The sequence below is a fragment of the Embiotoca jacksoni genome, unplaced genomic scaffold (assembly GCF_022577435.1).
Source record: "Embiotoca jacksoni isolate LCO1_2020_lvr unplaced genomic scaffold, fEmbJac1.0.p SCAF_12, whole genome shotgun sequence".
Taxonomy (NCBI): Eukaryota; Metazoa; Chordata; class Actinopteri; family Embiotocidae; genus Embiotoca; species Embiotoca jacksoni.
In genome coordinates, this window is record NW_027185252.1 from 16,462,090 (window position 1) to 16,489,710 (window position 27,621).

The 27,621-nt window shown below is 41.8% G+C and overlaps 3 protein-coding genes across 5 annotated transcripts in view; 1 reads left to right on the plus strand and 2 right to left on the minus strand.

Moving 5' to 3' along the window:
* Positions 1-27,621, plus strand: part of cdh23 (cadherin-related 23) — a 174,569-nt gene that overhangs the window by 124,504 nt on the left and 22,444 nt on the right. Inside the window, exons 22-37 of the mRNA XM_069145115.1 lie at positions 1,268-1,457; positions 1,772-1,917; positions 2,142-2,361; positions 2,786-2,938; positions 3,180-3,293; positions 4,538-4,686; positions 10,005-10,065; positions 10,387-10,535; positions 10,722-10,857; positions 11,708-12,096; positions 12,466-12,567; positions 12,721-12,723; positions 12,899-13,048; positions 13,792-13,920; positions 14,332-14,460; positions 14,618-14,845. Coding sequence (XP_069001216.1) covers positions 1,268-1,457; positions 1,772-1,917; positions 2,142-2,361; positions 2,786-2,938; positions 3,180-3,293; positions 4,538-4,686; positions 10,005-10,065; positions 10,387-10,535; positions 10,722-10,857; positions 11,708-12,096; positions 12,466-12,567; positions 12,721-12,723; positions 12,899-13,048; positions 13,792-13,920; positions 14,332-14,460; positions 14,618-14,845 — 2,448 coding nt within the window. The remainder of the gene's footprint in view (positions 1-1,267; positions 1,458-1,771; positions 1,918-2,141; positions 2,362-2,785; positions 2,939-3,179; positions 3,294-4,537; positions 4,687-10,004; positions 10,066-10,386; positions 10,536-10,721; positions 10,858-11,707; positions 12,097-12,465; positions 12,568-12,720; positions 12,724-12,898; positions 13,049-13,791; positions 13,921-14,331; positions 14,461-14,617; positions 14,846-27,621) is intronic.
* Positions 4,723-8,576, minus strand: LOC138195571 (uncharacterized protein C10orf105-like). 3 transcript variants are annotated; one of them, XM_069145113.1, is made up of 2 exons: positions 8,383-8,576; positions 4,723-6,737 (listed from the first exon to the last, which is right to left on the minus strand). In XM_069145113.1, exon 2 carries the CDS (start codon positions 6,723-6,725, stop codon positions 6,225-6,227), a length of 501 nt encoding a protein of 166 aa, XP_069001214.1. In that variant the 5' UTR covers positions 6,726-6,737; positions 8,383-8,576; the 3' UTR covers positions 4,723-6,224. The 3 variants fall into 3 exon arrangements, with proteins under 3 accessions (XP_069001214.1, XP_069001215.1, XP_069001212.1); XM_069145114.1 differs by having other exon boundaries at positions 8,373-8,576; XM_069145111.1 differs by having other exon boundaries at positions 8,377-8,575.
* Positions 15,737-27,227, minus strand: vsir (V-set immunoregulatory receptor). Its single transcript, XM_069145110.1, has 7 exons — positions 26,982-27,227; positions 20,603-21,007; positions 20,461-20,511; positions 20,259-20,369; positions 20,002-20,029; positions 19,286-19,461; positions 15,737-17,535 (listed from the first exon to the last, which is right to left on the minus strand). Exons 1-7 carry the CDS (start codon positions 27,067-27,069, stop codon positions 17,498-17,500), a joined length of 897 nt encoding a protein of 298 aa, XP_069001211.1. The 5' UTR covers positions 27,070-27,227; the 3' UTR covers positions 15,737-17,497.

The following is a 27,621-nucleotide window of genomic DNA, read 5'->3' on the forward strand; positions in this document are numbered from 1 at the left end:
ATTAAGGGAGTCCGACTGCTAATTAAAATGTAGCCTGCAGTTATACGCATAGCAAATTATTCAGCTGCTAGGCAGAGAAGGAAGCGAGGACCCGCCTTGCAGAACAAGAGAGTAGAATGAAGAAATGGTGAGGAAAAAGAAATGAAACATACCGGCTTTGCACCGCTAAAATGTTTCTACATTTTCCACTTATCCATGCTCTCTTGTAGCTATTCCTCAGTTGAGTTCATTCATGGTGCATCCAGCGATGTGATGCATAGTGTATGTGACTCTCTGTGCTCAGTGAACAGACACTGTTGCCCTTCTGACCATTTTTCAATAAATCTGACCACCCAGCCTTACAGACCTGTAATTGGCCCCAATGTAGCCCTTGTCGAGCCAGTGTTTCCATGGTGACAAGAGGCCACCTGCTGAGTCCTCCTGGAGGTGTCCAGTGAGCCGATGAATTTGGCTGCTGTGCCCAGTGCAGGGATCAGCCCACTCAAATCTCAGAGCACCACGCCATCATTGCCGTGGCATTCAGCTGCTATACACACACACACACACACGGGGAGTCTCCTCTGATATCTCCTTTCAAAACAATTTTCTCCTTCTGCTACTCTGCAGTCAGACCGGGGGCCACAGTTCAACAGACAAGGCTAATATATTTGCTCACCATCTTTTTATGTTCTCTGCTCAGGCCAGAATTGATTAGTTCAACTTGCCCGGCCAGACACTTGCCCACATCTTATATCACCTACCTTTGTGAGTGCAGCTGCTAATCAATAGGGCTCTGAGATGCCTCCCTACCATGTCACCTTAATAATTAAATACCTGCAAAACCTTTGTTCCTCTAATGACCAATTAACCAGTTTCCAGCATTTTTAGTCAGCTCGCTGAATAATTGATCAGCTCTTTAAAAATCAGCCAGTATTTTAGCGCTGCTCCCGGCTTCCCGCGTTCATCACCCATCGCCACTTTGTGTCACAAACAGAGACGTCACCATTTTTCTTTTAGCTGATGTGTTCGAACAGCTGGAGGTTTTTATGCGGAGATGCTCAGGGGCGAATAGATTACAAGTATGGTTATTCTTGTTCCTTCCCTGGTCCACTTCCTCATTCCTCCGTTCTTTTCTCCTGCCATATTCTGTCGTAAATCCTCCCTGTCCTCACAGCTTTAAGTTGTTCTTAAGTATGAGCGTTCCTATAAACAGAATAAGGAAGCATACCTCTTTTTCAGAGGTTGTCTAATGAGCTCAAGGGTTTCCTCCTCTGTCTTCCCTCTCCAGGTGTTGGCAGTGGACCCTGATGATGGCAAAAATGGGACGGTGGTATACAGCATCAGTCCAGAGAACCCCTTCTACACCATCAACAGCAGCACAGGGAAGATCCGCACCAGCGGGGTAACGCTGGACAGGGAGAGCTCAAACCCCGGGAATGCAGCATTTATGAGGACCATTGTCATCTCAGCTGTCGACCGTGAGTTGTGTGTGCGTGTATGGTGGGATGTCAGTTTGCACTTCTATTTACATTTAGCTCTGTAAAGTTGCCTGACTCATTAAACACCTGACCCATCAGGAAGCAAACTTAAATTGCTTTATATCATTCTCAGCAAAGAGCTTTCAATTCTCTGCGATTAGCCGCCTTCTCCGAGCCTCATTCCTAAAGTTTTATGTTGACCATGAAACTTTTTAGTGTGGCTAATAAACTCCTTTGACCGTGAGATATGGGGTGTGCGTTTATGTGTGTCTGTACGTGTGTGTCTTTATATGTCCCTCTGGCGCCCTCTTTAGGTGGTACTCCTCCACTGCGTGCATCAGCGAGTACCACGGTGTCTGTCAACCTGCTGGATCTCAACGACAACGACCCGACCTTCCTCAACCTGCCATTTGTGGCTGAAGTACCCGAGGGGCTGCCCATTGGATCCTCATTTTTTAGGGTAAAATAGAAGACTATATTCATGTATAATAACATTTTGCTTCAGAATTTGTTATTTTAAAGCTGCCATATAAGATTTTAGGGCTACAAATTTTCTGAAATTGTATAAAACAGCACAGTCTCTGCATCATTTTGATTTATATTTAGGTTTACATTATGTTATTTTCTCCTTCTTTCCCTTCCTCTGCATCACCTGACCTTCCCCCCTCTCTCTTTCTTCTTTAGGTCCAGGTGGAGGACCCAGACGAGGATAAGAATGGCTTGATTACGATGGCTTTACAGATGGGTATGCCTCGCCTCGACTTCCACCTGAACACGTCCACTGGCGTTCTCACATCCACGGCGCTCTTGGATCGTGAGCAGATAGGACAGTACCATTTGAGGATCATTGCATACGATGCAGGGAAGTTCCCTCGGACCTCGACTTCCACCCTCACTGTCACAGGTGAGAGGTTTAGGTTTGGTTTCCCTTTTGTCTCTCTTCTGAAATTACACTACATGTGAAGTTTAATTGAGAGTTACTTCATTGTGACAGATAGTCAGTCACTGACTTCTCAGGAATCTGGTGAGCAAAACGCTGCCACCTGCCGGCCGGATTTGAAAAACCCTTAAAGTGGACAAACGGTCTGTTGGCTGTGGACATGATAAAGGAGGATTTGTAAAACTCAATAAATGTTTCTGGCTTCTCCAGAATCGATCACATAAGTCATAAGTCTCAGGAAATAGTAATAGAACAGAACAGCAGAGCAAGAAAGAACTCCAGAAGTTATTCAAGCCACTGTATCACCCTGCTGCTTTACTTGTCCTCATGTACATCTATCTGTGTGTCCTCATGTCTCTCTGTCTGTGTCTCGGTGTGCGTGCGTCAGTTCTGGATGTAAATGATGAGACGCCCACCTTCAACCCTCGCGATTACAATGTTTCGCTGAAGGAGAGTGTCCCTAGAGACCACATTGTAGCGCGCCTCAGCTGCTCTGACAACGACGCTGGCCTCAACGCCGAGCTTAGCTACTTCATCACAGGTCAGAAGTCACAGTGGGAGGTGTTCTTGTGTGTTTGTGGGTTACAGTGTTGTACAGTTATGGGGACGATGTGCACCTTCAGTACCTTCCATCCATCCATCTGTGTGTGAGTCTGTGTGTGAGGTGAGCTCCTCTTGCATGCTTCTTTTAGTATATAGCTGACTGTATTTAAGTGTGTGGTTTGTATTACTTATACACTGTATGTTAATTTATAAACGTGTTCCGTGTTTTATATTTTTAGGTGGTAATCAAGATGGTAAATTCAGCGTGGGCTTCAGAGACGGAGTTGTTCGGACAGTGGTTGGCCTCGACAGAGAGACCCAGGCGGCGTTCACGCTGGTAGTAGAAGCTATAGGTGTGTGATGAATTCATATGTTTTTCTAATAATTCCAAAACTACATTTTTTTTTTTTTATCTGCATAAATTGTATTTTTGTTATCATCGTGTGTTGGCCCGTCACAAATACCACAATTATCGCGATTATTTAAGCTGACCATAATTATTTGGCATAATCTACAATTGTTTCTATTCATCTGTATGAAAATAGTTGGATGAAACTAACAGAAATATCATATTTCTGCCACCATTTCCCCCTTGCTTTACACTGTTTGAGGTTTGACTTATTTTGCCTTCGTCTATGGTTAAATGGAACATGAGTGGAGAATTAGCGCCACCGTAGTGCATTGTTTGTTTTTATTTTTGGTACCTGCCATTGTCATTAATATCTTTGTACATATTTAAATAATAGGCTTTGTATATTTAATTGGTTATTTACATCTGAATCTATGCAATTTTCCAAAACATAAAAGGTTTGATGTCAAATGTGTTTTGTTTTTTTTATAAAGTTCCAACGTTAAATGCCATAAGGTGTGTGTGTACTTAAACCACATTTACACTTATACTATATTAAAGGCATAATATGAATTTTTAAAAAAAATTAATTTGTAACTAAAATTGAATGTGCTCTAATAGTATTGTATTTACTTGTTTTGTTTATCTTCAAAGCTGCTCCTCTTCTACTATGTATGAAAATGATGGGGGGGGAGGAACTGATGCATGCACATCTGCAGTGATTTCAGACTATTGCTCAACTACCTTTGTTCCTGTTTGAAAAAAAAGAACAAAAACTGTGAGGTTTTCCTGTTTTGGAAACCATTGAGTCTGGGTAGCTTATCTGCTGAGGGGGCCAGAAACACAAGCGAAGGGAGAAGAGGCAGAGATAATGTAAAACTGTGCAGGAGAACAGAATTACACACATTGTCCTGATTCACAAGCAGCTGAAAATGACCCAAGTTTTGACGAGCCAACAATGTACCAGTCTTACTTCTTTGTAAAAAGCTATTTTGGGATTCTGCCTTATTTTCTGAAGATTAAAAGATTTTTTTTTTAGTGTAAAATATTAGTAAAGAACCAATTCAATTTTTGAAATACAGTTTATAGTAAGAATATGCTCTATATACTGATCTTGTATGACCTCCTGCTGTGGAATAGCCATCAAATAAATGCTTTTTCTGATGCCCCAATGCAAGCCCTTAAATTAACATTAATCTGAGCCATTGTAACTGATGTGGGTGTCAATGTGTGTGTTTCTGCACATAGACAACGGTCCAGCGGGCAGCCGAAGGACAGGCACAGCTACTGTATTTGTTGAGGTGCAGGATGTCAATGACAACAGACCCATCTTCCTCCAAAACAGCTATGAGACCAGCGTACTGGAAAGCGTGACTCAAGGAATGAGCATCCTTCAGGTAGAAAACAAACACACTGCGACACACATCGAGAAAAACATTTAAAACCCATTTTATTTCTTAAAAACACACTTACAATTACAAAGTTACAAAGCGGTCTCTTTTTGGCTCAGATTGCATTTGTCTTGTCAGTATTGGGGACCCTTAATGTTTTGAGACCTGTACAACATCAGACTAAAAAAATATGTCTAATGTTTGTCTTAATTCTCATGAATCACGAGACAGATGTGGTTTACTGCATCAGAGCAATTAACTGTGTGATGCAGAGAACTGATGTGAAAATTTTGAATGTGAAAATTTAAAAAAATGTCTGAAGCCATAAAATAGACGAAATAAGAAGCTGCTCTTTAAAGGTCAAGTCTGGCCTTAAAAATAAATCATAACTGTACTAGTGCCTTGCTTTAAGATTTGTTCTGTATTTAATTATTGTTCACTGCCATTGAATTGAGTCCTAGTTTTAATTTCCACTTGCTATAAAAGATGAAATGACCAGTCACAAAAATGTGTTGCCTTTTTGCAATGGCTTACCTATTAGGCTTTTCCTTATGTTTTGTCATATTTGTAAAATGACAATGTCCGTTGTTCAAATGATCAAATAATGACATAAACTTAAAAGCAATTCTTCGGGGAAAAAATTGAGATCTCAAACTGCTCTAACAGTTTGCGACAGTTTACATCAGCATGTTACCAATTTATTGATATGCCACAAAGTAAAGACCGACGGCGCAGGGAGATACTATACATACTATAACTTAGTCTTTTCATGACAGCAGAATAATGTTTTAATGGCAAAGTCAGCTCGATTCCCACATCTCCACCTATTAATAAAGGTATATGTATAATTATTTGTGTATATATACGGCTTGTGATTGATAGACTAAATTCACCCTTCTGTCACATGCTAAACAGGTAATGAGCATTATATTTACCAAATAAAGACATCCCGCTGTAATCTTTGAAGCTGCCCATGTTCTTGGTGTCCACTCTCATATTCCAGATCAGATTCAGACCTGAACATGTACGGATGGTCTTGAAAAGTAACCATTTCCAATCAAGGTTTACAGTGTGCTTTCGATACCTCCATACCTTCAAGAGGATGATGCGAGGGATATGAGGCACTGGGCGCTGCTGCTCGGCAGGCTTCCTAGAAGTTATCTAATCAGATGAAAGTGAGCTCTCAGGGACAGAAAGGATATAAAACGGTTTGTTTCAGACAAAGGATGAACTGAGGGGCTGAATAAAGGGCCAGCATGTGATGAAGATTTTTTTTTTTTTAACTGTTAATCATAAAAAGCTACTATAGTAGAATCACATGAATATATACAAACCTAAAAATTAGCACAATATATCCCCTTTAAGTACTTTAAAGCCCTTTATAATAAACCTCATCCACCTAGTGTTCAAAAAATGTTAAAACAAATACTAAAAATGCACTCTACACCCACTCCTGGTATTAATAATGTTCACAGCACCAACCATGAAATATACAGTGTATCATGTCAGGGGAACAGTCAGTCACCCTTTAGCCTGTCCTCGAGTCAGATTTCAGTCACATAGTCAAAGAGACAAGGAATAGTGAGGTTGGGCTCCACGCTGGTCTCTGGCTGAGGTGTCTGTCGGGTTGGAGACTGGGATGCATGTGAGCTCCCGCGCTCATGCGGCCTGCGCGGAGGTGGTCGTCTGAAGGAGAGGTTGTATGAACGCCGGTATGAGCCCAGCCTCTTCCACACCTTCAGCTGTGGCTCACTGGACAAGCTTCCGCCACGAGTGAAGCTCTCCCCCGGGCCACCACAGCTCGCCTCAGAGTCCCCGTCCTGTTCAGAGGGCCGGCACACTGCCAGGAAGGCTGCCACCCCGGCTAGCAGCAACGACAAACCCAGCACCACCATGATTGTGAACTCTGGGTCATAGATGTCTGAGGAATGAGATGGAAGCTGTGGGATGGTGGGAGAGATGGTGGTGGTTGTCAGGCTGGACAGACTGACGTTTTCTGTGTTAGAGGTGGAGGTGAATTTGGAGCCTGGGTCGGTGGTGTTCATGTTGTCTTGGCCCTGGACGGAAAAAGCAAGATCAGGCTGGAGGTTTATGTTTCTCTGTCTCTGTCTGTGTGTGTGTGTGTGTGTGTGTGTGTGTGTGTGTGTGTGTGTGTGTGTGTGTGTGTGTGTGTGTGTGTGTGTGTGAGAGAGAGAGAGAGAGAGAGAGTGAAAGTGAAAGTGAGTGTGAGTGTGAGTGTGAAAGTGTGAGTGTAAAAGTGAAAGTGTGAGTGAGTGTGTGTTGTCAGCCCTTTATAAAAGTGTCTCCACAGCTCTCTTGATACAGTGTGTTTTGCCTCACTAGCCAAGCCTTACCAAGCTGAGTAGGGTTATTTAGAGGCTTATTTTCAAATGGTCACTTTATTAGGATCATACACTCAAAAACTCACAGTACATGCACAGATACGCATAGAAACGCCTGCAAGCACACGCAGATGCGGTGAGTGTTTGGCATTTGCGACAATTATGTAGCTATTAAATCAAGGACTACAAAACAGTCAATGCTTGACAGGTTTTCTTCAATGTAAAACAAATTGGGTTTATTAAAATGCCCCATGTAAAATGCAAGGCGCCCACCTCTTCTACCCCGGTCTCCAATTATCCCCCCCTCTCACTCTGCACGCCCCCATCTTCAGCATAGTAACATTTGTAAATGTCATCATCCTTAATTCAGCGGAGACAAAGCATGGCTTATCGGTTTAAGGGGAACACATTGGGACGTGAAATTATTTTTAAGACCAAATGCCAGGAAAGCTGTGAAAAGGCCAGTGGAGCAGGATGGCTCGTTAGAGAGTCAGTTCATTAGTCAGCGCCTCCAAGCACACAACCCCCCCTGCCCCCCCCCACACACGGACACACACACACACACGCACGCACACACACACACACACACACACACACACACACACACACACACACACACACACACACACACACACACACACACACACACACAGCTATTCAAACACAAACTTTCTTTCCCAGCCACACATACTGTAGCCTGCACATATTCGTGATTAGGCACGCTGTTCTTAAGCTTGGCAGCTTAGCTGTAAGGTACTCTCCCTCTCTTTCCCACCACATTGTTGCTCCTCCAGATCTGACTGCTCAGCTAGTTTTAAATCTGTAAAACTCCTTTTCAAGCAGACTTTGTCTAACCTACTCACATTTGTAAAGTTGTGCACTCACACGTTTTACAAAGTTTACATTTCTTTTCCTCTTGATTGTTCTCTGATTTATTGTGTTTACCGTTCCATCTCTGTATTGGCTACTGTACATTGTAGAAAACATTAATAGGGAGTACAGTCACAGTTAGATGTGACTAATCTTTAGCCCTTTTTTTTTACTAATATTCACAGTCCAGGTAAGTTAAAGTCATACTAAACCACATGCATACAGCGGTGTCTATATACTCCCTTGGACAATGTTGAGTTGCTCAAGCACATGTCGAGAAAATCACATGTCAAATGTACATCCTCGGAGTTTAATTTCTAAATGAGACTCCTCAGGAGACCTAAAATAATTATTGCAAGTAACATGAAAAGATTTTTTGAAAACTTACAACCTTAGTATTTGAAAGAATTTCCATCCAAAATCCTAAGAAACTGACATGTTTGCTTCATGTTAATTTGCAGTAAACTCAAAAATACATACTCACACTCACTTTGGAGACTCTTTAAAACAGCACCTTGCTTAGTTCCAGTAACTGAGGTCAGAGCTGTTTCGTGGCTCTACACGCTTGTTTTTCCCCCCTTAAACTGCTGCTTTTCCAGAAACAGAAGGGGGAAACACTGGAGAGGAAGAGGGGAACAAGAGGGAAAAGGGGGTAAAATGTGGGTAACAGCATCGCAGCAGTAATATCTCACTACTGTTTTAAAGCCAGGGAGCCAAAAGACAATGGCATGTTTTCTCAGACACAGAGGCTGAGTGAAAAATCTGTCAGTGTTTACGCTCCACATGATTACACTTACAACATCTGGCTCTGCAATGTCGTCATGCACTTTATACTCCCCCTTTTATGGCCTAAGTGGTGCATTCCACTGTGTAATACCCTATTCATCACTCCCAAATCTGACCCCCCAGCCTCTTTTTCCTCCCGTCGCCCCCTCCCCTCTCCTCCTCTTTCTCCTCTCCTCTCCACATCTCTTTATAAAGCTAATGAGACTGAAGTTGGGCCCCTCTTCACAGAGGGAGTGAGAGAGAGCAAAGGAGGACACAGGGCAAGACAGAGGCTGCGAGAGTGTGTGGGTCTGGTATTTGCACGTACCTGAGGACTTGGTGTGTGTGTGTGTGTGTGTGTGTGTGTGTGTGTGTGTGTGTGTGTGTGTGTGTGTGTGTGTGTGTGTGTGTGTGTGTGTGTGTGTGTGTGTGTGTGTGTGTGTGTGAATATGCACTTTGTAGACAGCTTCACGGAGGAGCAGGGTCTGACATGAAGTCAGCCTCATCCAGTGCCAGCAGCAGTGAGCCTCTCCGGATTCACAAGTCAGTCTTATGACATGGCCCATTCAACAGCAGCCCAGCATGCTCCACTATTTCTCTGTGTACGCCGTGGAGCCGTGCTGTCTGAGCCGGGTTTGGGTTTTTGGGTGCTTCTGGCTATCTGCCTGTAACAGAGAGTCAGAGAGTTTCTCACTGCCAAGATACGATGGGGTTGTTGTGGCAACAAGAAACAAGGCTCCAATGGATGTGTTGTGAATGAGAAAGTATGCTGAGTTGTCTTTGTATGAACCATAGAATCAATAAAAATGCATATTAAATGTTCCGTCTATCACATAGGATAAAGTCTCTAGAACGACACTGAACATTAAATTTACTGGGGAACCAAATCCAACTCTTCAAGTTTCTTGCAATAATAGTTGAATTGGCTCTTGATGTAATTACCATCAATGTCATTAAACTGCAGAAAGTAATAACATCTTGACAGTACCAGTTGTAAAGAGAAACCGTTGGCATTGCTTTTTCCCTGTATATAGCTGGCTGGTTTTTGATTTACATATTATTAATCAAACAATCTAACTTTATTAAATAGTACTTTTCATACATTTGGATGCAGTTCAAAGTGTCTAACAGATGATTGACAGGTCAATAATAAGACTCGAAAAATAAAATACTTTCTAAAACAATTTAAAGACAATATTTTTTCAAAAGGAAAAGGAAAAAAAGACAATAATAAAAAAATAAAAAACACATTGAGACCAATACATGCAAGACATTATTATTGTGCATTTAGTTGTATCCCTGTGCAGGTACTTTTAAAAAACTTGCTGCTTGTGTTTATCTGTCCAGGTTCAAGCTACAGATGCGGACCAGGGAGAGAATGGACGCGTTCTGTACAGGATCCTCACAGGTAAGACTTCTAATGTGCCCTCCTTGCTCACCAACTCATGTACTGAATATGGACTAACTTGCATCTGTAAATATCTGATGGTAGCTTTGTAATCCATTTGTATACAACAACTGCAAATAAGATAAGGACATCATTTTAATTCCTCAGGATGCACAGGTTTTTATAATGGCTCTTGTCTAATAGCACTCGGTGTGTATGAGGTAGTAATGGCAGGTGCTTTTAACAAGTTAATTTCCATTCCATTAGATTCAATGTTTTCTCTCTTTCCCTTATTCTCACCTCTGTGTGTGTCTGTGTGTGTGCTCTTGTTTGTGAATGCAGGGAACAGCAACAAACTGTTCAGCATAGACAGACAGAGCGGGCTGCTGACAAGAGGCCTCAGGGCACTGGACAGAGAAACCAGCAGCTCCCATATGTTGGAAGTGGAGGCCTACAACAGTGACCAGGGCAGCATGAGGAGCTCCGTGAGGGTAAGAAAGAGGAGGGTAGCTGGAGGGGGATGAAAACAACTAGTGATGATATTATACCACGTGCAACTTTCATTCCATCATTTTATGTTAAACGTGTTGCATACTTTATGTAGAAGATTTAATCTTTTTAAAAATAGAACATTCCTCATAGATAATATGTAAAACTATAAATATCTTCTCCCGCAGGTGATCATATACGTTGACGATGCCAATGATGAGGTGCCCGTTTTTACCCAGCAACAGTACAACCGTCTGGGCCTGAGGGAGACCGCTGGCATTGGTACCTCTGTGATTGTGGTGCGAGCCACAGACCCTGACACTGGTGAGTCTGGTCTCTTATGAGCCAAAAGGAGGTAGGAGAGGAACTGAAGTTTGATTTCAAGACACATCTGAATTCATATAGCTGCACATTTAGACTGTGGCTTTAAACATGGTCATCAACCCTAACACTAGGCAGGACTCTCCAGAGGGTAATATCAAATCTCTGCACACAACAATTTTTTTTACCTTGTTATGTCCCTCTGCCATGCACAAAACATTCAGTGCAGTTGCCATTTAAAAGTTTACTTCTGCTTAGCACAAACTTCCTCTATCCACTTCCTGTTCTTTAAAGTGTTGCTTAGACACTTTATGAAGCATCTGGTGCCGTGGCATACATTTTCCAAAACATTACAGCAGGCCTGAAACTGAAATAAACACAACACAGCTACTGTAATAGAACAGTGTTGGCAACTGTCTTTAACCCTTTAAGCCCAAGAGGCCCCTAATTGGGGGCCAGGGTAAACCATTAAACCAGTAACCAGTAAAACTATTATTAAAATATGGACATATATACTGATATTTACACACCTGAACAAATCTCACAAGTGTTCCCTTTATTATTAAAAATATATATTTTTTATAATTTGTTTATTGTGGTTGCAGAGATATACTCTTTTTATTATGGGTATGCAATTTTGGAGCAGAGGCCTAAAAAATAGGTGTGTTTTTAAAAGGTTAATAAAAACAAAATTGAGGAAGCTAGATGAATGTTGTAACTACAGATTCGCTGTAACAAACTTAATGATCCAAATATTTATTCCACATTCTTACAGTTGTTGAAAAAGACACATTTTTATGTTAAGGTGTCACTGTAAGCATTTCCCTTCTGACCACCCTGTCTTACTGTTCAGGTGATGGTGGAGCCGTTGCCTACGCCCTTGTATCCGGCTCCGACCGCAAGTTTGAGGTGGATGTGAGCACCGGTCTTGTCACCACTGTGGACTACCTGGACTACGAGACCAAGACCACCTATCTCATGAACGTCTCGGCCACGGACCAGGCTCCGCCGTTCCACCAAGACTTCTGCACCGTCTACGTCACATTACTGAATGAGCTGGACGAGGCCGTGGCCTTCTTCTCCGCCGGTTACGAGGCTTCGCTCCGTGAAAACATCGCCACGGGGACAGAGGTGGTTCAGGTGCAGGCTCAGTCTGCCGACAACTTGAACCAGCTGACTTACCGCTTTGACCCTGACACGTCGCCTGCAGCTCTGGCCCTCTTCAAGATCGACAGTGTCACGGTGAGTGGGGAGGCAGTGGAGGAAAGGTCACCTATCATATGAGCACAATGTGCACGGCTCTTTTTTTTGTACACTTCAAAGACTGCACCCACATTGAAACTTATGTTTCATCCATTAACTGCAGTGTGATTCAAAAACATATCTTCCTCTGTGATTTAGGCTGGAACTCGTTGCTGCACGACTGGTAGCTGATCAAAGAGCTTATGTGCTTTGAAGTCATTGGATTTCTTTGATAAATGAGAAATGGGGACGTCTTTGATAAAACTGTGATAGTTGTTACTTTTCTGTATGTCTGTCCCTGCTCCCTGTCTGTTTCCGTCTTGTATGGAATTTTTATGGAGGTGTGATTTTTTTTTTAATTTTATTTAGGGCCGTATCACAGTGACTGGCCTGCTAGACAGAGAAAAGGGAGATATGTACACCCTGACTGTTGTAGCTGATGATGGAGGACCTAAAAAGGACTCCACTGTGGTATGTCACCTCATTATGAATTTTGTTGTTTTAGCCCTGACCTTGAAATGAATGTGCATTTGTGAATTTATCATTATATATATGTGTCTATTCTGTTTTAGAAACTTAATGGCATTCCTCTTTTATTCATTGCATTTCTTATTGGAACTGTAGAAGGTAAGACTTTATGTTCTGTTTGTACTGTTCAGAAAATAATGTATTCATCTGTGGTATGCAAAGTAATTATTATGTGTTTTTAGGTTTGTTTATATGTTTTTATTATTCATCTTAAAGGTAAGTATCACTTAGGTCATCTGTGTTGGAGCCTATATTTGCTCATATCTCCTCACAGGTGTCCATCACCATCCTGGATGAGAACGACAACAGTCCGCAGTTCGACATCACATCTGATGCGTCAGTGGACATCCCAGAAAACACACCCATGGGGAAGAAAGTGGCGGTAGTGCTGGGAAGGGACAGAGATGTTGGATTAAACGGACTGGTGAGGATACCCATGACAGATCTAATGTGTGGCACTTAAACATGATTTCTACCATAATCTTCACTTCAAAAGCAATAACTAATAACATCATCAAAAAGACCGGCTTCAATAATATATTTCACCTTGCGCTAGTTTGACAAGAAAGCTTTTATACCGCTTTACATCTAGACACCATCAGTGATGTTCCTTCCTGAAAGTGGTGCCCCATTTCACAGTTTTTGATTAACATATGGTGAATCAGTTCCTGTGTATGTTTCCAGGCATCTCAGCAGAGAATGATATTTACAAGTTGTGCTTCACGTTTGCCTTTTAAAACAACCTGAGAATGATAAGTAGTCACTTCAGCAAATTGCAGTTTCACATCTGCTGACTCAAATTTGGTATCTTAACATAGGGGCCAGCTTTAGCTTCCTGTACTAGATTTGTCTGCTGGTTACTATGCATGCTGCAGACTGCTATACATGGTTGTAAACAAGTTAAATGTTTTTTAACTTCTTACCATGTGCGTTTGCTTTTTTTTTTTCTCCACCCAGATTTCCCTTGTCTCTCAGTTTCTTGTTACTTTATTTTCTCTCGTCATAAAATGCTCATATACAGCTACTCAGCCATCCATAAATTATGGGTAACTTGGTGATTAGACTGTCTGACTGAATCTATATTATGATACAGTCATGTGATATGCAGTGCATCTCTGTCTGCCCTCTTTTCCCTTTGTCTGATTCTGACTTATTACTCCCTCTCAGGTCAATTTCACACTGGTGGCAGGCAACATGGAGGATGTGTTCAAGATCAAGACGGTGAACAACACCTATGGGGAGGTTTATGTCAATGCTCCTCTGGACAGAGAGTCAGTAGACCGCTACCTACTGAAGGTCAGGCAGCTGTTCACATGTAGTTATGACATTCATCACCACATATCTATGTGGCTGTATGACTAAAAAAAAAACAGTGTTTTTTTGGGGGGGAGGGGGTTTACACTGTAGTCATGTGAGTACTAGTGCTGCACCATACAAATAATAATGATAAAAAAAATATGAATATTTTTCATAAGTTGAACTAATCTTATCACAATATTATATCAATATTTTGTTACATAAAGGGGTATATGGGCATCTTTCCTCCCAACACGAGATATTATATTTAAGTGCCAGGACTGTTTTTCTAACCAACCATCAAAGAACACATAAGTGCATAAACTATTATCTTTGTCCTCTCTGCCATGTGTCCACATGCTTGGTGAAACTTACCTTCTATTACACATCAGCTTGTGTCTGTTGTTTCAGGTGCGTGCCAACGACAATGGCTCACCTCCCAGACACACAGACCACTCACTCACCATCAACATCCTGGACGTCAATGATAACGCGCCTGTTATTGAGAGCCAGAGGGGCTACAACGTCAGCATAAGTGAGGTAGGAATGCACTCGCACTCATGATCACTTTATTAATGCATTATTTCTCCTTGGTTTGTATATTGAAGTTTGTATGTTTTTACCTCTTTAAGAGAAGCTGATGACAAGTTGTTTTTTACATGTACACCATCGATGTATGTTGTAATGTAATTTGCAGAATGTTGGCGGAGGTACATCAGTGCTCCGTGTGTTGGCTACTGACCGAGACATCGGCCCCAACGCCATGCTGTTTTACTACATCACTGCCGGGAACCAGGACCTGACCTTCCGCATGGACCGAGTGACCGGGGAGATGGTGACGAGGCCAGCCCCTCCTGACCGAGAGCGCCAGCAAGAGTACCGACTAACCGTCACCGTGGAGGATGACGGCACGCCGCCTCTGTCGGTAAGGAACAGCAGTAAGCAGTGCACTGTAAATGTGCTGCAATAAATTTCTATTCCAACTTTTCTTTTTTGATCAACACCTACAAAGGGTCATGAATCTCATGCTGACTGTGCAGAGACAGATTAATTGGAATATTCAGGATAACATCTGATGCAGAGCCCTCTGTTGGTCAATCTTTGCAACAACATAGTACCATTGGGATCCTGAGCATCTGTTAACTGCCTCTGTATCCGTGATATCAACAGTGGTTGGTTTGATCTGCTGTATAAGTTTAACAGGCTTTAAAGGCACAGGAAGCACCTTATTATGTCAACAGGAAATCCACAAGTCAGTTTTTTATTAAAAAAAAAAAAAAAAAAAAAAAAAAGATGAATGTTGTTGCATTTCCTGTTTAGAAATGTTTTTAAAACAATTTAAAAGCATTTTAAATGTGTTTATGAGGATAGACAGGAGTTCTGTACTCTACTGTACGAGTCGCATGTGCATCCATTGTCATTTGTCACTCAGTTGTACTATGATTGTGCTCTTCTAGGGCGCACATTAACAGACGAGTGGTAAATATCTCATATCCAATAAAGTTCTAGTTAATACATGATAGCTAATGTAAGACTGTAGTAAAAGCATTGAACAGAGGACAATGGCCATCACCAGACATAACCTCCCCCCATTCTGTCTCTTCTCATAAAACAAGATACTAAGCTTGTTTTATCATTTTCCCTCCTCAGTCTCCCTCTGGTGTGCACCATCTTAGAGGCACACAAGTGGAACAACCTTGTTCTGTCGGTTATGGCTCCCTCGACAGCAAGTGCAGCACGTCCTTGTATAGTAATAGTTTTGGAGACCTGCCATTTGAAAGGAACAATGATTGCAGACTAGACACAAGGCTTTTAGGTTTAAGAGCTCCACTTTATTTTACAAGCCAGTAACAGGACAATTGAAATGCAATATACAGAACAAACATGCTCTCACAGCATGTATGACTGACACGAGCATCTTACAGTATAAAAATGATAAATTGTTTTCAAGTTAACACACACGCATACACACATTTCAACCAGACAACAAAGTTATTCTTGAAACAGCCATGCCAGATTTGAAAGCACACAAAAAAATACTCAAACATGAACACACATAAGTAAACTTAAGTATTTATATAACAAGAACGTCCTAATATCCTGACCTTTACACCTGCTACACATCATTTTGGAGATGATTTCCACTGAGCACCTGCCGTACACATTTAACCTCAATATGAAAAAAAAATCCACCAGTGGTTTCACACATGAACTATGTTTAATATCAACACTGCAGTCATTTGCACATATTTCTGTTTTCCTCTTACTCCATCTTGATATGATTGGACTTTGGTTTCAAAGCCATTCCTTTGCAAATTCGCCAAATAGTATTTACTTATTATCAGCCCCATTTCATATACAAAAATATACACATTAACACAGTAAAATCCAGAAACAATATTTACAGAACAGCGATGTGATGGCAGTGATTAAACTACCTACAGTTTTGGTTCTTGTCTTTTTTTCTTTATAAAAAAAATCTGTTAAGCTACATTCAAGAGAAAAATTAAAAAAAAAAAAAAATGTTCACTCTTAATTATTCATCAGCAATCAACAACTACAAATACTTACTGCATTTTTTTCAGCACTTTATAATTATATTTAAGGCCACTGTGAAGTGCTACATTTCTGCGAGTACAGGAAGGAGGAAGAGTATTTCGAGCACCAGAGCTGAAAGTAACTGAGGTAGCAAAGAGGGAAGAGAGAAGGACCCGGGCAGAGTAGAAACAAGGAACATTGTAATGCCATGAAAAGAAATTACTATCCGCTTGTACAAAAATATTTGGACTTCCATGATGACTGAGACTCTGTTATAGTATATAACTGTAGTATAGATCACTTAAATATGATGGAGGAGGAGAGCGTTAGGTTGCTTTTACACCTTTGGTTCAGCTAAGAAAAGTAAGCCCTCACCAACGGATGTGTGGAACATGTTACCAAATAATCTTGAGTCACTATATGGGAGATTTCTTCTTTGACAGTTCCCACGATCAGCAAATACATACCGATACATGTACTATCACAAAGTTTAGTGGTAGTTCTGCTTATATCCACAAACAAACCGCGACAGCATTACGGAGTTCAGTGTAAATAAACTAAATCAAATGTGATTGTTTCATCTGCACCAAACACCTTAGGTGTGAAAGGAGTCATGAAGACTACCACTCTTAAAATACCCCCCCTGCACATGGCAGGACCCCCATTCTCCACATACTGTGTTCATCATAAGCAGCGGGCCTCACCAGACCGGGGTACCTGATGGTCCTCGAGTCATGGTTAGCATTTGAATCGAACTTCAAACACAGAGCCGCCGCCGCCACAACACAAGTGGTCATGAGCAGGAGTTGGCCTCTGGCCTCCAGATGTTGTTGCAGGTGGAAATAGTTTTGGAATAAGAGACGCAGTCCTTTTTCCCTCCTGCGGTCCAGACAATGTACAGACGACAGTCCCGGCAGAGGTTATTGTGAGACACGTTTATGAGGACAACATCGCTCTGGAGGCAAGAGAAGAGAAAAGGAGAGGTGCAGGACTGTTTCCAGATCAGCAGTAAGAGTGACGAATCAGGTTTCACTCCCCTTTAAATCTGCAGGAAGTCTGGAGACTCAGGGATGGTGTCTGAAACAGAGAAAAGTACGTGTCAGTCAGACTATAGAAATCACAAGAGGCGTCCACATGAATCAACCTGTACACATGCATTACACGTCTTTGTGCTGACATGTAAAAAATTAGATGAGGGCATTTGCACATTTAAAATTACACTTCCTGCCCAAAATGTAAGAGAGCTTGTCAAAGCTGAATGACCGCATTTCTTTTTCCAAACCTCCAATCGAACAGTGCAGGCACACAGAGACTGATAGATTTCACAGAATAAAATGTATTTCACAGGAAAGCCATTTAAAAGCAGAACAAAGTTTGGGTTGCAACAAGTTAATGAAAACAGGGAAGTGGGTAGTGCTGCTAGTTAAATTCCACAAAGCTAAAAGGTCAGTAATATGAAGTAAAAACTGAAGTGTGGCGTTTATCCATGTAACACAAAACCGACAAGAAACCAGGCTGTGTATTTCTGCATAGCATCTGTGGACCACTGAAGGAAATGAGCTCTGGAGGGGAAAATCCACCTTGACAAATGGACAAGATATTGATTTTTTTTTTTGTGGCTTTTTAATGTTTTTATTAATATTTGTGACTCTCTACAGAGGAGAAACATAGCTCTTTTTAATGGTTTTATTAATATTTGTGACTCTTTAAAGAGGAGAAACATAGCTCTTTTTAATGGTTTCATTAATATTTGTAACTCTCTAAAGAGGAGAAACATAGCTCTTTTTTTAATGGTTTTATTAATATTTGTAACTCTCTACAGAGGAAAAACATAGCTCTAATTTGAAATGACATCAATTTAGATATAAAGGCTGTAACGGCAGCATCTCAGGTCTCAGTTTGTGCCATGGCCCAGTTTTACCTTCTGGTCATGTCTGTATAAACTTCAGTAAGTGTTTCATGTTTGCACTCTAAACTATTAAAGGTCTTAGAGACAACACATGTGATGGGTTAGTGTGTATTTTCACTGAGCTGTCCCTCGTCTGTCCTTTCCCCTGTAGGACCATCTGAGACTTTTCTGCGAGGAAATGGGGCAATTCACCTCAGTATGCCTGGAATGTCTGCACAGGTGCCCCAGGATTCGGTAGAAAAACACTCGGGATCGAAACCACTTTACCGTAACTAATGTTTCAGTATTATTTGAAGTTGAGTCAGAGAGAACGACTGAAGGGGCCATTAGTGTTAAATGAGAGTGACTTGCAAAGGAGACAGGAGAAGAATTCAGAGGATGAAAGCTTAAGGAGGCGGCTTTGGTTTGGTTGTGGGGGAGAAATGAAATATATTTAATATTTTAGTCAAGTCAGACTCAACCCAGCTGTTTGGAGTGTGAGTGTGCATCTTTTCCCCAACATGTCCACTAAAACAGGATGTTTGAGCAGACCACGCAAATTAATGACTGTTCTTTGATTGCGTCAGTCTTTTACCATACCCGGCGTACATTGTGAAATAGACACTTCCAAGTACTCTCTCTTGTGTAATACAGTTATGCGTCACTACAATTACTTTTGTACGTACTTTGACTATGAAATGAATGTATAGAAAGTCAGGTGTATTCATCTAGATTATAGTTAATTACTTACCACCGGACATCGTGATCACTCGCTCTGAATGACACCCATTTAGCCATGAGATAACTCATGTTGTTTCTTTGTGCTGTGGTAGTGGCCAGTCCCTTGGATCAGTTTCTCTGTCTTGGCCTGAATCCTGTGTGCCGTGTAGTCTGAGCTGTCGTGTTCATTCTGTGTAGTTTATTGTGTGGGTACGCTACCTTCTATGGGGAAGAACACGTCCCCATGTGCAGGAGGAGAGAGGGGTGTTCCCGGCTCAGACAACAGGTGGCAACCTGTCTCAGAGGACTGCCTGGCCATGATCTGAGAAACGGTACGGGTCTTCATCTGCGGCGTACCCCCTAGAAACACCGGGTTTTCATGGCCGTGAGCCTCACTGTGAACACACACACACAAGAAAGAGAAGCATCCGGATAAGTAAGAAACTGCCGATATTAGCCAAATGTTTCTAAAGACAGAAGGAAGCTTTATGTTTGTCACTCTTGTATTCTAGCAGCTTAATACTTGATGTTTGTTGTCCATACAATCCAACAGGAAAGCATTCAACAGTCTTCCTGTAGTGAGCCTTTTGTGTCATAAGGTAATCTAATAGATATCACACAGCATCATAATGCTGTCAACACAACAAAAAAAGGCATAAAGGCAAGTAAAGATTTAAAAAAAAAAGACCTTTTTGGAGTAATTTTGTTTTTTCAAATTATTACAACCATATGAAGATCTTTAGGAAAAGAAAGTTCAGCAGAGTTGGAGCTTATTTTTGAACAATAAGGTTTTTTTGGTTGAAACTATCTATTGTGTTCACTACGTAGTAGAATATCCATGAACACAGTGTTATTATTCTAAAGAGCAGCTGTGTTTGTGAGCGTGGTCAGTGTGGTCTGAGATCCACTGCCTGACAGAGTGTGGGAAAACGTACCTGTCCATCCTCACCAGCTCCTGTGCACCTGGGAGAGAGGAAACGGGAAATGGGCCATTGTGAATGAATTGAAACGGAGCGGAACACTCCAGTTCGAGTGTGAATGTGCTTCCCGCTGTGTGAAATACAGTTAATCCAGCTCACTGACAGGAAACGTGTCAGACCAAACACTATGGGAAACCCAGTGTGAAAGATTTATATTTGACCCACAGCCTGCAGATGGGAATTAGTTTGTGTGTGCACATCTTAATACGTACGTCTGCGCGACTGGCCATTCTGCCTCTGTTTGTACACGAGCACCAGAATAAGAGGCAGAGAGAGCAGAGCCACGATGCAGGCTGATAGGGCCAAGGCCACTGGCACAGTGCCTGGGGAAGCAACAGGGAGACTGTAACTTAAATACACGAAATAACAGGCCAGTCAACCAGTGGTTATGAAGGCATGGATAAGGTTTCATACCTCCAGGGGGTGCTGGATCCCAGACAGTGCAGTTCCGAGATCCATCTCTCCCTGGAAAGAGATAATAAATACATTGTTTAGATGCACAGTCAGTGTTCACCACAGCGTTTATGCATACACTTAATACATTTGCTGTACTTACGTGGTGTAACCTGGAGAACAATGTGGCTGTGGGACTTCTGCATAGGAGAAACATGCTTATGTTCCACCTTGAACTCCAGAACTATGCAGCAGTAGCGGCCCTGGTCAGCGTGGGTCACGTTCTGCAGAACCAGCCACATGTTCTGCTCCGTATGTCCAAACTGCAGTCCTGGCGGTAAGGTGTAGTTATGGGAATGGTAGGCGTTCATATGGCGTGGGCCCACGCCTGCTGTACAGTGCTGGTCACTGTGGGGTGTGAAAAGCCAGGTGCCTTTCAAAACATCAGTGGTGTACATGGGGGTGCCTCTCTGGGAGCACCCCATTTTGACGGTTGCACCCTCAGGACAGGTGTAATACAGGTGGGGGGCAGAAACACTCAGCGTGGAGTGGGGGTGGGACATCTCGCCTTTGGTTAGAGAGAGAAGACAAATACAGAAGACTGTAGTAAACTCTAGAGTCCTTTCTGCTTGGCTGTGTCACCACAAACACACTCTACCATTCAAAGACTTTAGTTTAGAGACTTTGGTTTCTCCTGTGGTTAAAGTTGAAGTTTGCCGGGGCAACTGGAAGAGGGTTGTATTTGCAGTGGAAATTATAAGAAGTGGCCGAGAAGATGTCGGAAACACAAATTCCCTATATTTATATGTTACAGACAACGAAGAGGAAAGAAGGGAGTATATATAGTAAGGGTATTAAAGTCACAAGTTTACTTAGGTGGCAGCTGTTAGATTCACAAGATTCACATTCAGAAAGTGCAGGAATCTCGACATGAAGCCCGAGCAAAACATAGTTAAAAGAGTAGAACATTAAAGCCTATTTGAACATTTTAAAAGTAACAGTTAATTTGAATGAGTTCACAGTAATATAGGTTGTTTAAGCTAATGCTGGTACATCATCATGTCCTGTAAACTTCCAGCATTCTTTCAATTCCTTGAATATGAGAGATTAAAGTTTTGTAAAGGTGAAGCTCAGATATGATAAAATAATGTATTTAAACAGAAAATTGTTTCTTAAATCAGAGTTACATTTAAATGACTTGGTAGCTAAAGTTGACTGTTGGCAAGTCTTTGCTTGGTACCACGAGTCTTAACACAAATAACCGTAGTGCAAAAGTAATTATAGCAACTACCAATCTCGACATGGATTCAAAGCCAAAGTCAAACAATTTCCGTGCCCTGTTTTTGTATGCTTTGTAGGTTTTGGTGCCTTTAGATAAATACAGTTTGTTTTCCACTCTGTATAGTCAAACTGTGGTTAGAAATAGTACATGGTCAGCTGTCCAAAATAAATGGACAAACCTCCTGTGGGAATTAAATTGCCTGTTCCTCTCCGCCAGCTACAGAAATATATACAGGAACCTCTGTGACATTTCGAGCCATTAAACGGACAGTGTAGAAATCTGACTGATTCTGTAACGCCACTATTGCCTTGTGATTAGAGTGAAATAGCCGCTTTCTTCTAATTTAATGTACTTTTTTTGTGAACTCAGGAAACCAACAAGGCAGTTGTGCAACTTTTTTTTTAGTCAAATTGCATAAAGCGTTCTCCCGCTCCGACTCACACTCTGCCTTCAACCACATCCTGTGCTGACTTTTTCAGTGCAGCAGTAGAATGCATGAAGAGATCAACTCTGTAATGTGTGCTTCCAATGATATTTTTTTTCATTGCAATAACACAACAACTAAACATCTCCTCAGGCTAAGCAATCTGAACCTCCCACTCCCCCCCAAAATAAAAATAAAAAAACAGCGCAGACACAACACAATCAATAAAATGCACTCACACAATGAATGTAAAACAACAGAACTCTTGGGGTTTGTCTGCATAAATGAATCATCACCACACTTTTTTTGCAGTGTGGTTTAGAATCCAATGCTTCATGCTGCAAAGGGAGGCTGCACGTGTGAGTGTGTGCATATGAACTGCAAGTATGTGTGGGGGTGGACTGCAGCGACAGACAAGTGTGTATTGATGCAGTGGCACCAAAGGTCCCAGATTTTGACTGTAAGCATGCGTTTGTGTTTGCACGGTGAGGGCCGAGGGTGCTCAGTGCCAGGATTTAAGGAGTGGACTTCCTTCCTGGGTTGTTCTGGCACACGAACTCTCCCCACCCTCCTCCTCCTGGATCTGAAGGGCTGCAGCTGCTGCATGACTCTTACTGGACTGAAAATGTAAAGCAGATTACACGTCTACAACACCCCCATCAGTGAGGATGTCATTTGGGCTGATAGTCCCTGGCAATTATTTTCTTTGTTGATTAATCTGCAAAATATTGGTGTGATTAATCGATTATTCATTCGGTCTTTAAAACAGTTACAAATTGTGAAAAATGCCCATCACTATTTTCCAGAGCACAAACTGGCTTCATCGAATGTCTTGTTTTGTCTGACTCATGGTCCAAAACCCTAAAATATTTGCTTTACTGTAATGTAAGACAAAAAAAGTCAATATATTCTCACATTTTAGAAGATGGAACCATTAAAGTTTGACATTTTGGCTTGAAAATTGAACACTTCAAATATTTTTTTCTGGTAGTCAACCAATCACTGCAGCTCCAGATGTGATCACAGGTGATTTCATCTACTGTCCATGGAAAAACACCTACAGTTAGGTCACAGATTGGGCTGCAGCATGCTTGAAAGTTTAAGCCCTTCGAGAATTGTGGTCGCAGCTCCGTGTGATTAAAGCAGATGTAACCTTGATTTATCCATCACCTGTTTTTATAAACTACTACTATTCTCCTAAGGGAGCATATGCAGAGTGCGAGAGAGCTTTTTGTTTCAGCTCGAACATAAATGAGGAACAGAAGTTGTTTTTGTGTAAATGTCAGTGTCAGCTCTGAGTGGTTGGTTCAGACTCAGCCGGGTAGGAAATACAGTAGCTGAGCGACCTTTGCTCTTTGATTAGCTGTGCATGTTTGTATATGCAGTGTGCGTGTGTGTGTGTGTTTACAGATGAACCGTGCACCAGCCATTGTGCACCAGGAAAAGTAATAGGAAGACCAGGGAGGGTGATTAAAGTGAAACTCTTATCCCCCGGCTGTTCCTGCCTACGTGGTGGGACAATAGGAGGGAAAGCCCTTCTCCTCTCCTGTTTCACACCCACCCTACCTTCCTCCCTGCCCTTCTTTTTTTACAGCTCTCTTCAGCCTTGTTCACGAGTGAAGGATTTCTGGCAAAGGAAAGATGAGAGAAGTTTTTCTATGTAAAATATGCTTCAAAAGTTTGATTGCTCGGTTGCCAGCGAGGAAACACAACTACTCACCTCGGTTATATTTCAGATATAGATCTCTGACAAGACTAGACTTACTAAAGGGGTATTTGGAGGAAATGGATCTCATTTGTTTTAGCACTAGGTGCCATGTAGATGGTGTTTACCATAGTGTCAGCTCTACCTGAGCTGTCTTGATGTGGTTGCAAAACAGACAGCAAGCTTCACCTTGTGTCTGGAACAGACGGGATTTCTTTCACTTATACACACCCGACATCTGTGTTTCTGGCTCTATAATAGATCCACATTCCCTCCTCTGATCTCTGTTCTCAGGGATCCTGATAGCCCCCAAGGGCCCAGGAACAGGCCTTCCTTTGTTTTAAACTTGAATGCCACCTGTTTAGGACATTTTGCCACTGACAGTTTTCTTTCATTCAGACGGGGAGCATATGCGAGTTAATTAAACGCATTCATTTCTGCTACAATTCTCCCAAATTTAATGACTGAGGCTACCCTTCTGTGAGAGTAAACAATGATACCACCTCATGGTACTGAACATACCCGACTGGTAAATCTGGTATTCTCTCATTTGCCTAAATTTCCCCACCTGTGTAGCACCGCTGCTTCCTCACACACACCTCCAACCCCACCCTTTCTGAACCTCCTGTAATTGTGATAATTATTCAACCCCATTACATGAAACCAACAGGAGAATGGTCCCTCAACACACATTCGTCACAACTAAGACAGTTTCAGTTGAAGCTTCTGGTATTATAGCAAACAGATGCATCTTCCCTGCAAGAGGAAGTGTTTAAATGTGCTGCTACTACCCCCTCATGAAAGGAAGTGATCAGGGGTCAACATCGCAGGTCATGTTCAGGGATTCAGAACATTTGGTTATCATGATTAGTTGTGTCATTTGGTAAATTTGTGCTAAACTGTCTTTGATCATATGAAACCTACTCTTCTCCGTGTTCCTCTTCCTCTAAATATACTTTAAAAATGTAGGTTAGTGAAGGGTTGCGTATTGGCAGCTTCCTGAGCACATTTACAACATAATTACAAAAAGTGAAGAAACATCTTCACTTTACCGAAGCAGCAGTGCAGCTGAAATGTCATTTGGAAAGTGTAAATGGGCCTTTTTGTCCTTTTGAAACAGTTAAAGTGCCACTGTTACATAATTTAAACAAATCGACTTAAACCAGTTTGCCTGCTTCCTCTGTCTCTCTGTGTACTTCCTCCTTTCAAATCCTTTTTTATACTACAATTAAATTGTTGTACTGTTTATACTTCAGATAAAATTCAAGGTTTTTGTTGCTGTGACTAGAAGCAGAGTCACGGCTCCATTAGTGAGGGTCAATGCTGCAGCCTTGAGCTATTCAGAGAATCACCAACGGGGGAGACAAACCCTCACCAGCAGCAGAAAGGTCACTGGTGTTCATGATATTTTTTAAACTGCATGTTAAGCACCATTTCAGCTAAAAATGTACAGACCTTTAAAAAGGTGATAACCCAAAATATCACAGAAGAAGAAAGGAGCTCCCCCTCCTCCGCTCTCTTCTTATTACTGAATGCACATGCAGTTTGTTCCCACATCAGTAACACCCACCGGCTGCCTCTGCCTGCTCAGCCCTGTTCTTGTCAGTGACGTTAACCTCAGAAAGCTGCACCCTGATGAACATTTACTGGTTTAAAACAGGAGATCGATGCATGAGACGAGCCCCGGCTCAACAGGAGGAGAAAACAGACGAGGCAAAAGAAAGAATGAGTGGCCACATCCTGCGCCGTTCATTGACCACTTTTAAATGTGCCATTGTCCTCCTTATGGAGCTAAATGCTTATCTTAAATGAGAGGAGGAACTGATTATTGTTCTGATTCTCTCCAGTCATATTTTGTGGAGAACAGGAGACCTATTATTGGCAGCGTGGCACTCGCAGCTGTTTTCATCACAACCTGACAGGAAGGAAACTTCTCAACAAAGGTAAACCAAGGCTGAAAGGAGGCCACCCAGTCAAGTTAGGTCTTTTAAATGGAGCCTTTTAGTTTAATAGGCCTCCATCAATAATTTTGAAACACTGTTTACATTATATACATCAAACCTGGGCCACCAAGCGCACTTTAGATTGGCTTTTAAAAGATTAAATCTAAAAATGTCCTATAGGCTTTGTTTGTTTGTTGTTATTTAGAATGACTCAGCCTAAACGTTAAGTAAAACATTTGCCTCGGACGGATTTATCGGGTGCATCTTATCTAAATAGAGCAAATCCTAAAGCCGAATACTGATAACCTCCGCAGGTTTTCGAGGGGGGGGTTGATGTGAGGCATCCTGCGCCCCGGAGGGAACAGCTGCTTCTCCTCTCTCCTCCTGCGTTAGTTGAATAAACTTCAAGTAGTCCTTGGAGAAGGAAAGAAAAACCAGCTCCGACGAAAACACGTGGAATTCTAATAAAGCGGGTAAATTACTGAACGTACAAGTCACCAAACTTATTTGGCACTGGTCACATGTCTGCGGCTGCTCGCTCAGCAGTTTGCGGTTGAGTTTAAGGTAGATTTACACCCCAGTAGAGCCGCCGGGAGGGGCTTTAACATGGCTTCACACCAGATGTTCTGTCTCAAAACAACAACAGTAACAAACGACATATGTAAAGAAAAAAATGTTTTACAGACACGTGTGTCGCCAGTAAAATGACTGACTAAGAGCTGCGATAGACTGCAGCTGTTTCTGAAGAGCATGATTAAAAGGAAACGAAAAAGTAGAAAAAAAACCAAGTTAAAAATAACAAAATGCCAAAAAAAAAAAAAAAGTCTTCATGTTACAGGAATGTCAGAGTGTTTGCATCAGGTAGAGATCTCGTGACACCACTACGTGGTCTCATTACTCATATCGCTGCTGGAGCGCAACAGACCAATACAAACCTAGTTTGTTATCTCCATGTTTTAATCTGTCAACATTTATATTTTATGTCAGTAGACTTTGTTGTGTGGCAAAAGTGCTGAAAATAGGAAAAAAAGAAATTCCTATCAGTGAATTCCATCCATTTGTTGGTCACTAAAACACAAATGATAACAAGTTCGCACATGCCCGGACAGTCAACTAGTCAATCTGAAGCAGTTTAACAAGTCTTTTAAAAAAAAACAACAGTTTTAGTGTTTTTTCTTTCATTCTTACCTCCAGCTATGGAAAACACAACAGAGACAAACCAAAACATGGACTTCCTTCCCAAAACTGATGTCCGACGGTTTAATCCCCACTCCATGGTTGACTGGATGTAAAGTGGTGAAAAAGTAGCAGAGCAGTATTGGACTCAGGCTGTGATGAACTTTACCTACAAGTAACCCGAGTTCAGCTTTTTTCCCATTCACTCTTAAACAGAGTAAACATTAACAATAGGAAGGGGTTGACAGTCCCTTTACTGTGTCTGAGCCCTCTGAGTTTAGGAACGTAAAAGCAACGTGATACACGTTGAATGCTCCGCCTCCAGCCAGCCAGCCAGCCAGCCTCTCTCTGTGTCTCTATCTGTGCCCCACCCCTAGAGTACAGCAGTGATGAACATGCTCTACCTCCAAAACTTCGAAACACAAATAACTACACTGCTCAAACAAAATAAAAGGAACACTTAAAAACAACACAATGTAACTCCAAGTCAATCACACTTCTGGGAAATCAACCTGTCCAGTTAGGAAGCAACACTGATTGTGAATCAATTTCACCTGCTGTTGTGCAAATGGAACAGACAACAGGTGGAAATGAGGCAATTAGCAAGACAACCCTATAAAGGAACGGTTCTGCAGATGGTGACCACAGACCA

Bases quoted from the DNA above. Each gene is read 5' to 3' on its own strand.
- vsir (XM_069145110.1), bottom strand. From the start codon at position 27,069: ATGGAGTGGGGATTAAACCGTCGGACATCAGTTTTGGGAAGGAAGTCC. The intron at 20,512-20,602 runs GTAAGTACAGCA...ATCTCTTTCCAG, and splicing joins TGTTCTCCAGGTTACACCAC to GGAGAGATGGATCTCGGAAC. The intron at 17,536-19,285 runs GTAGCGTACCCA...TCTCTGTTTCAG, and splicing joins CGTGTTCTTCCCCATAGAAG to ACACCATCCCTGAGTCTCCA.
- LOC138195571 (XM_069145113.1), bottom strand. From the start codon at position 6,725: ATGAACACCACCGACCCAGGCTCCAAATTCACCTCCACCTCTAACACA.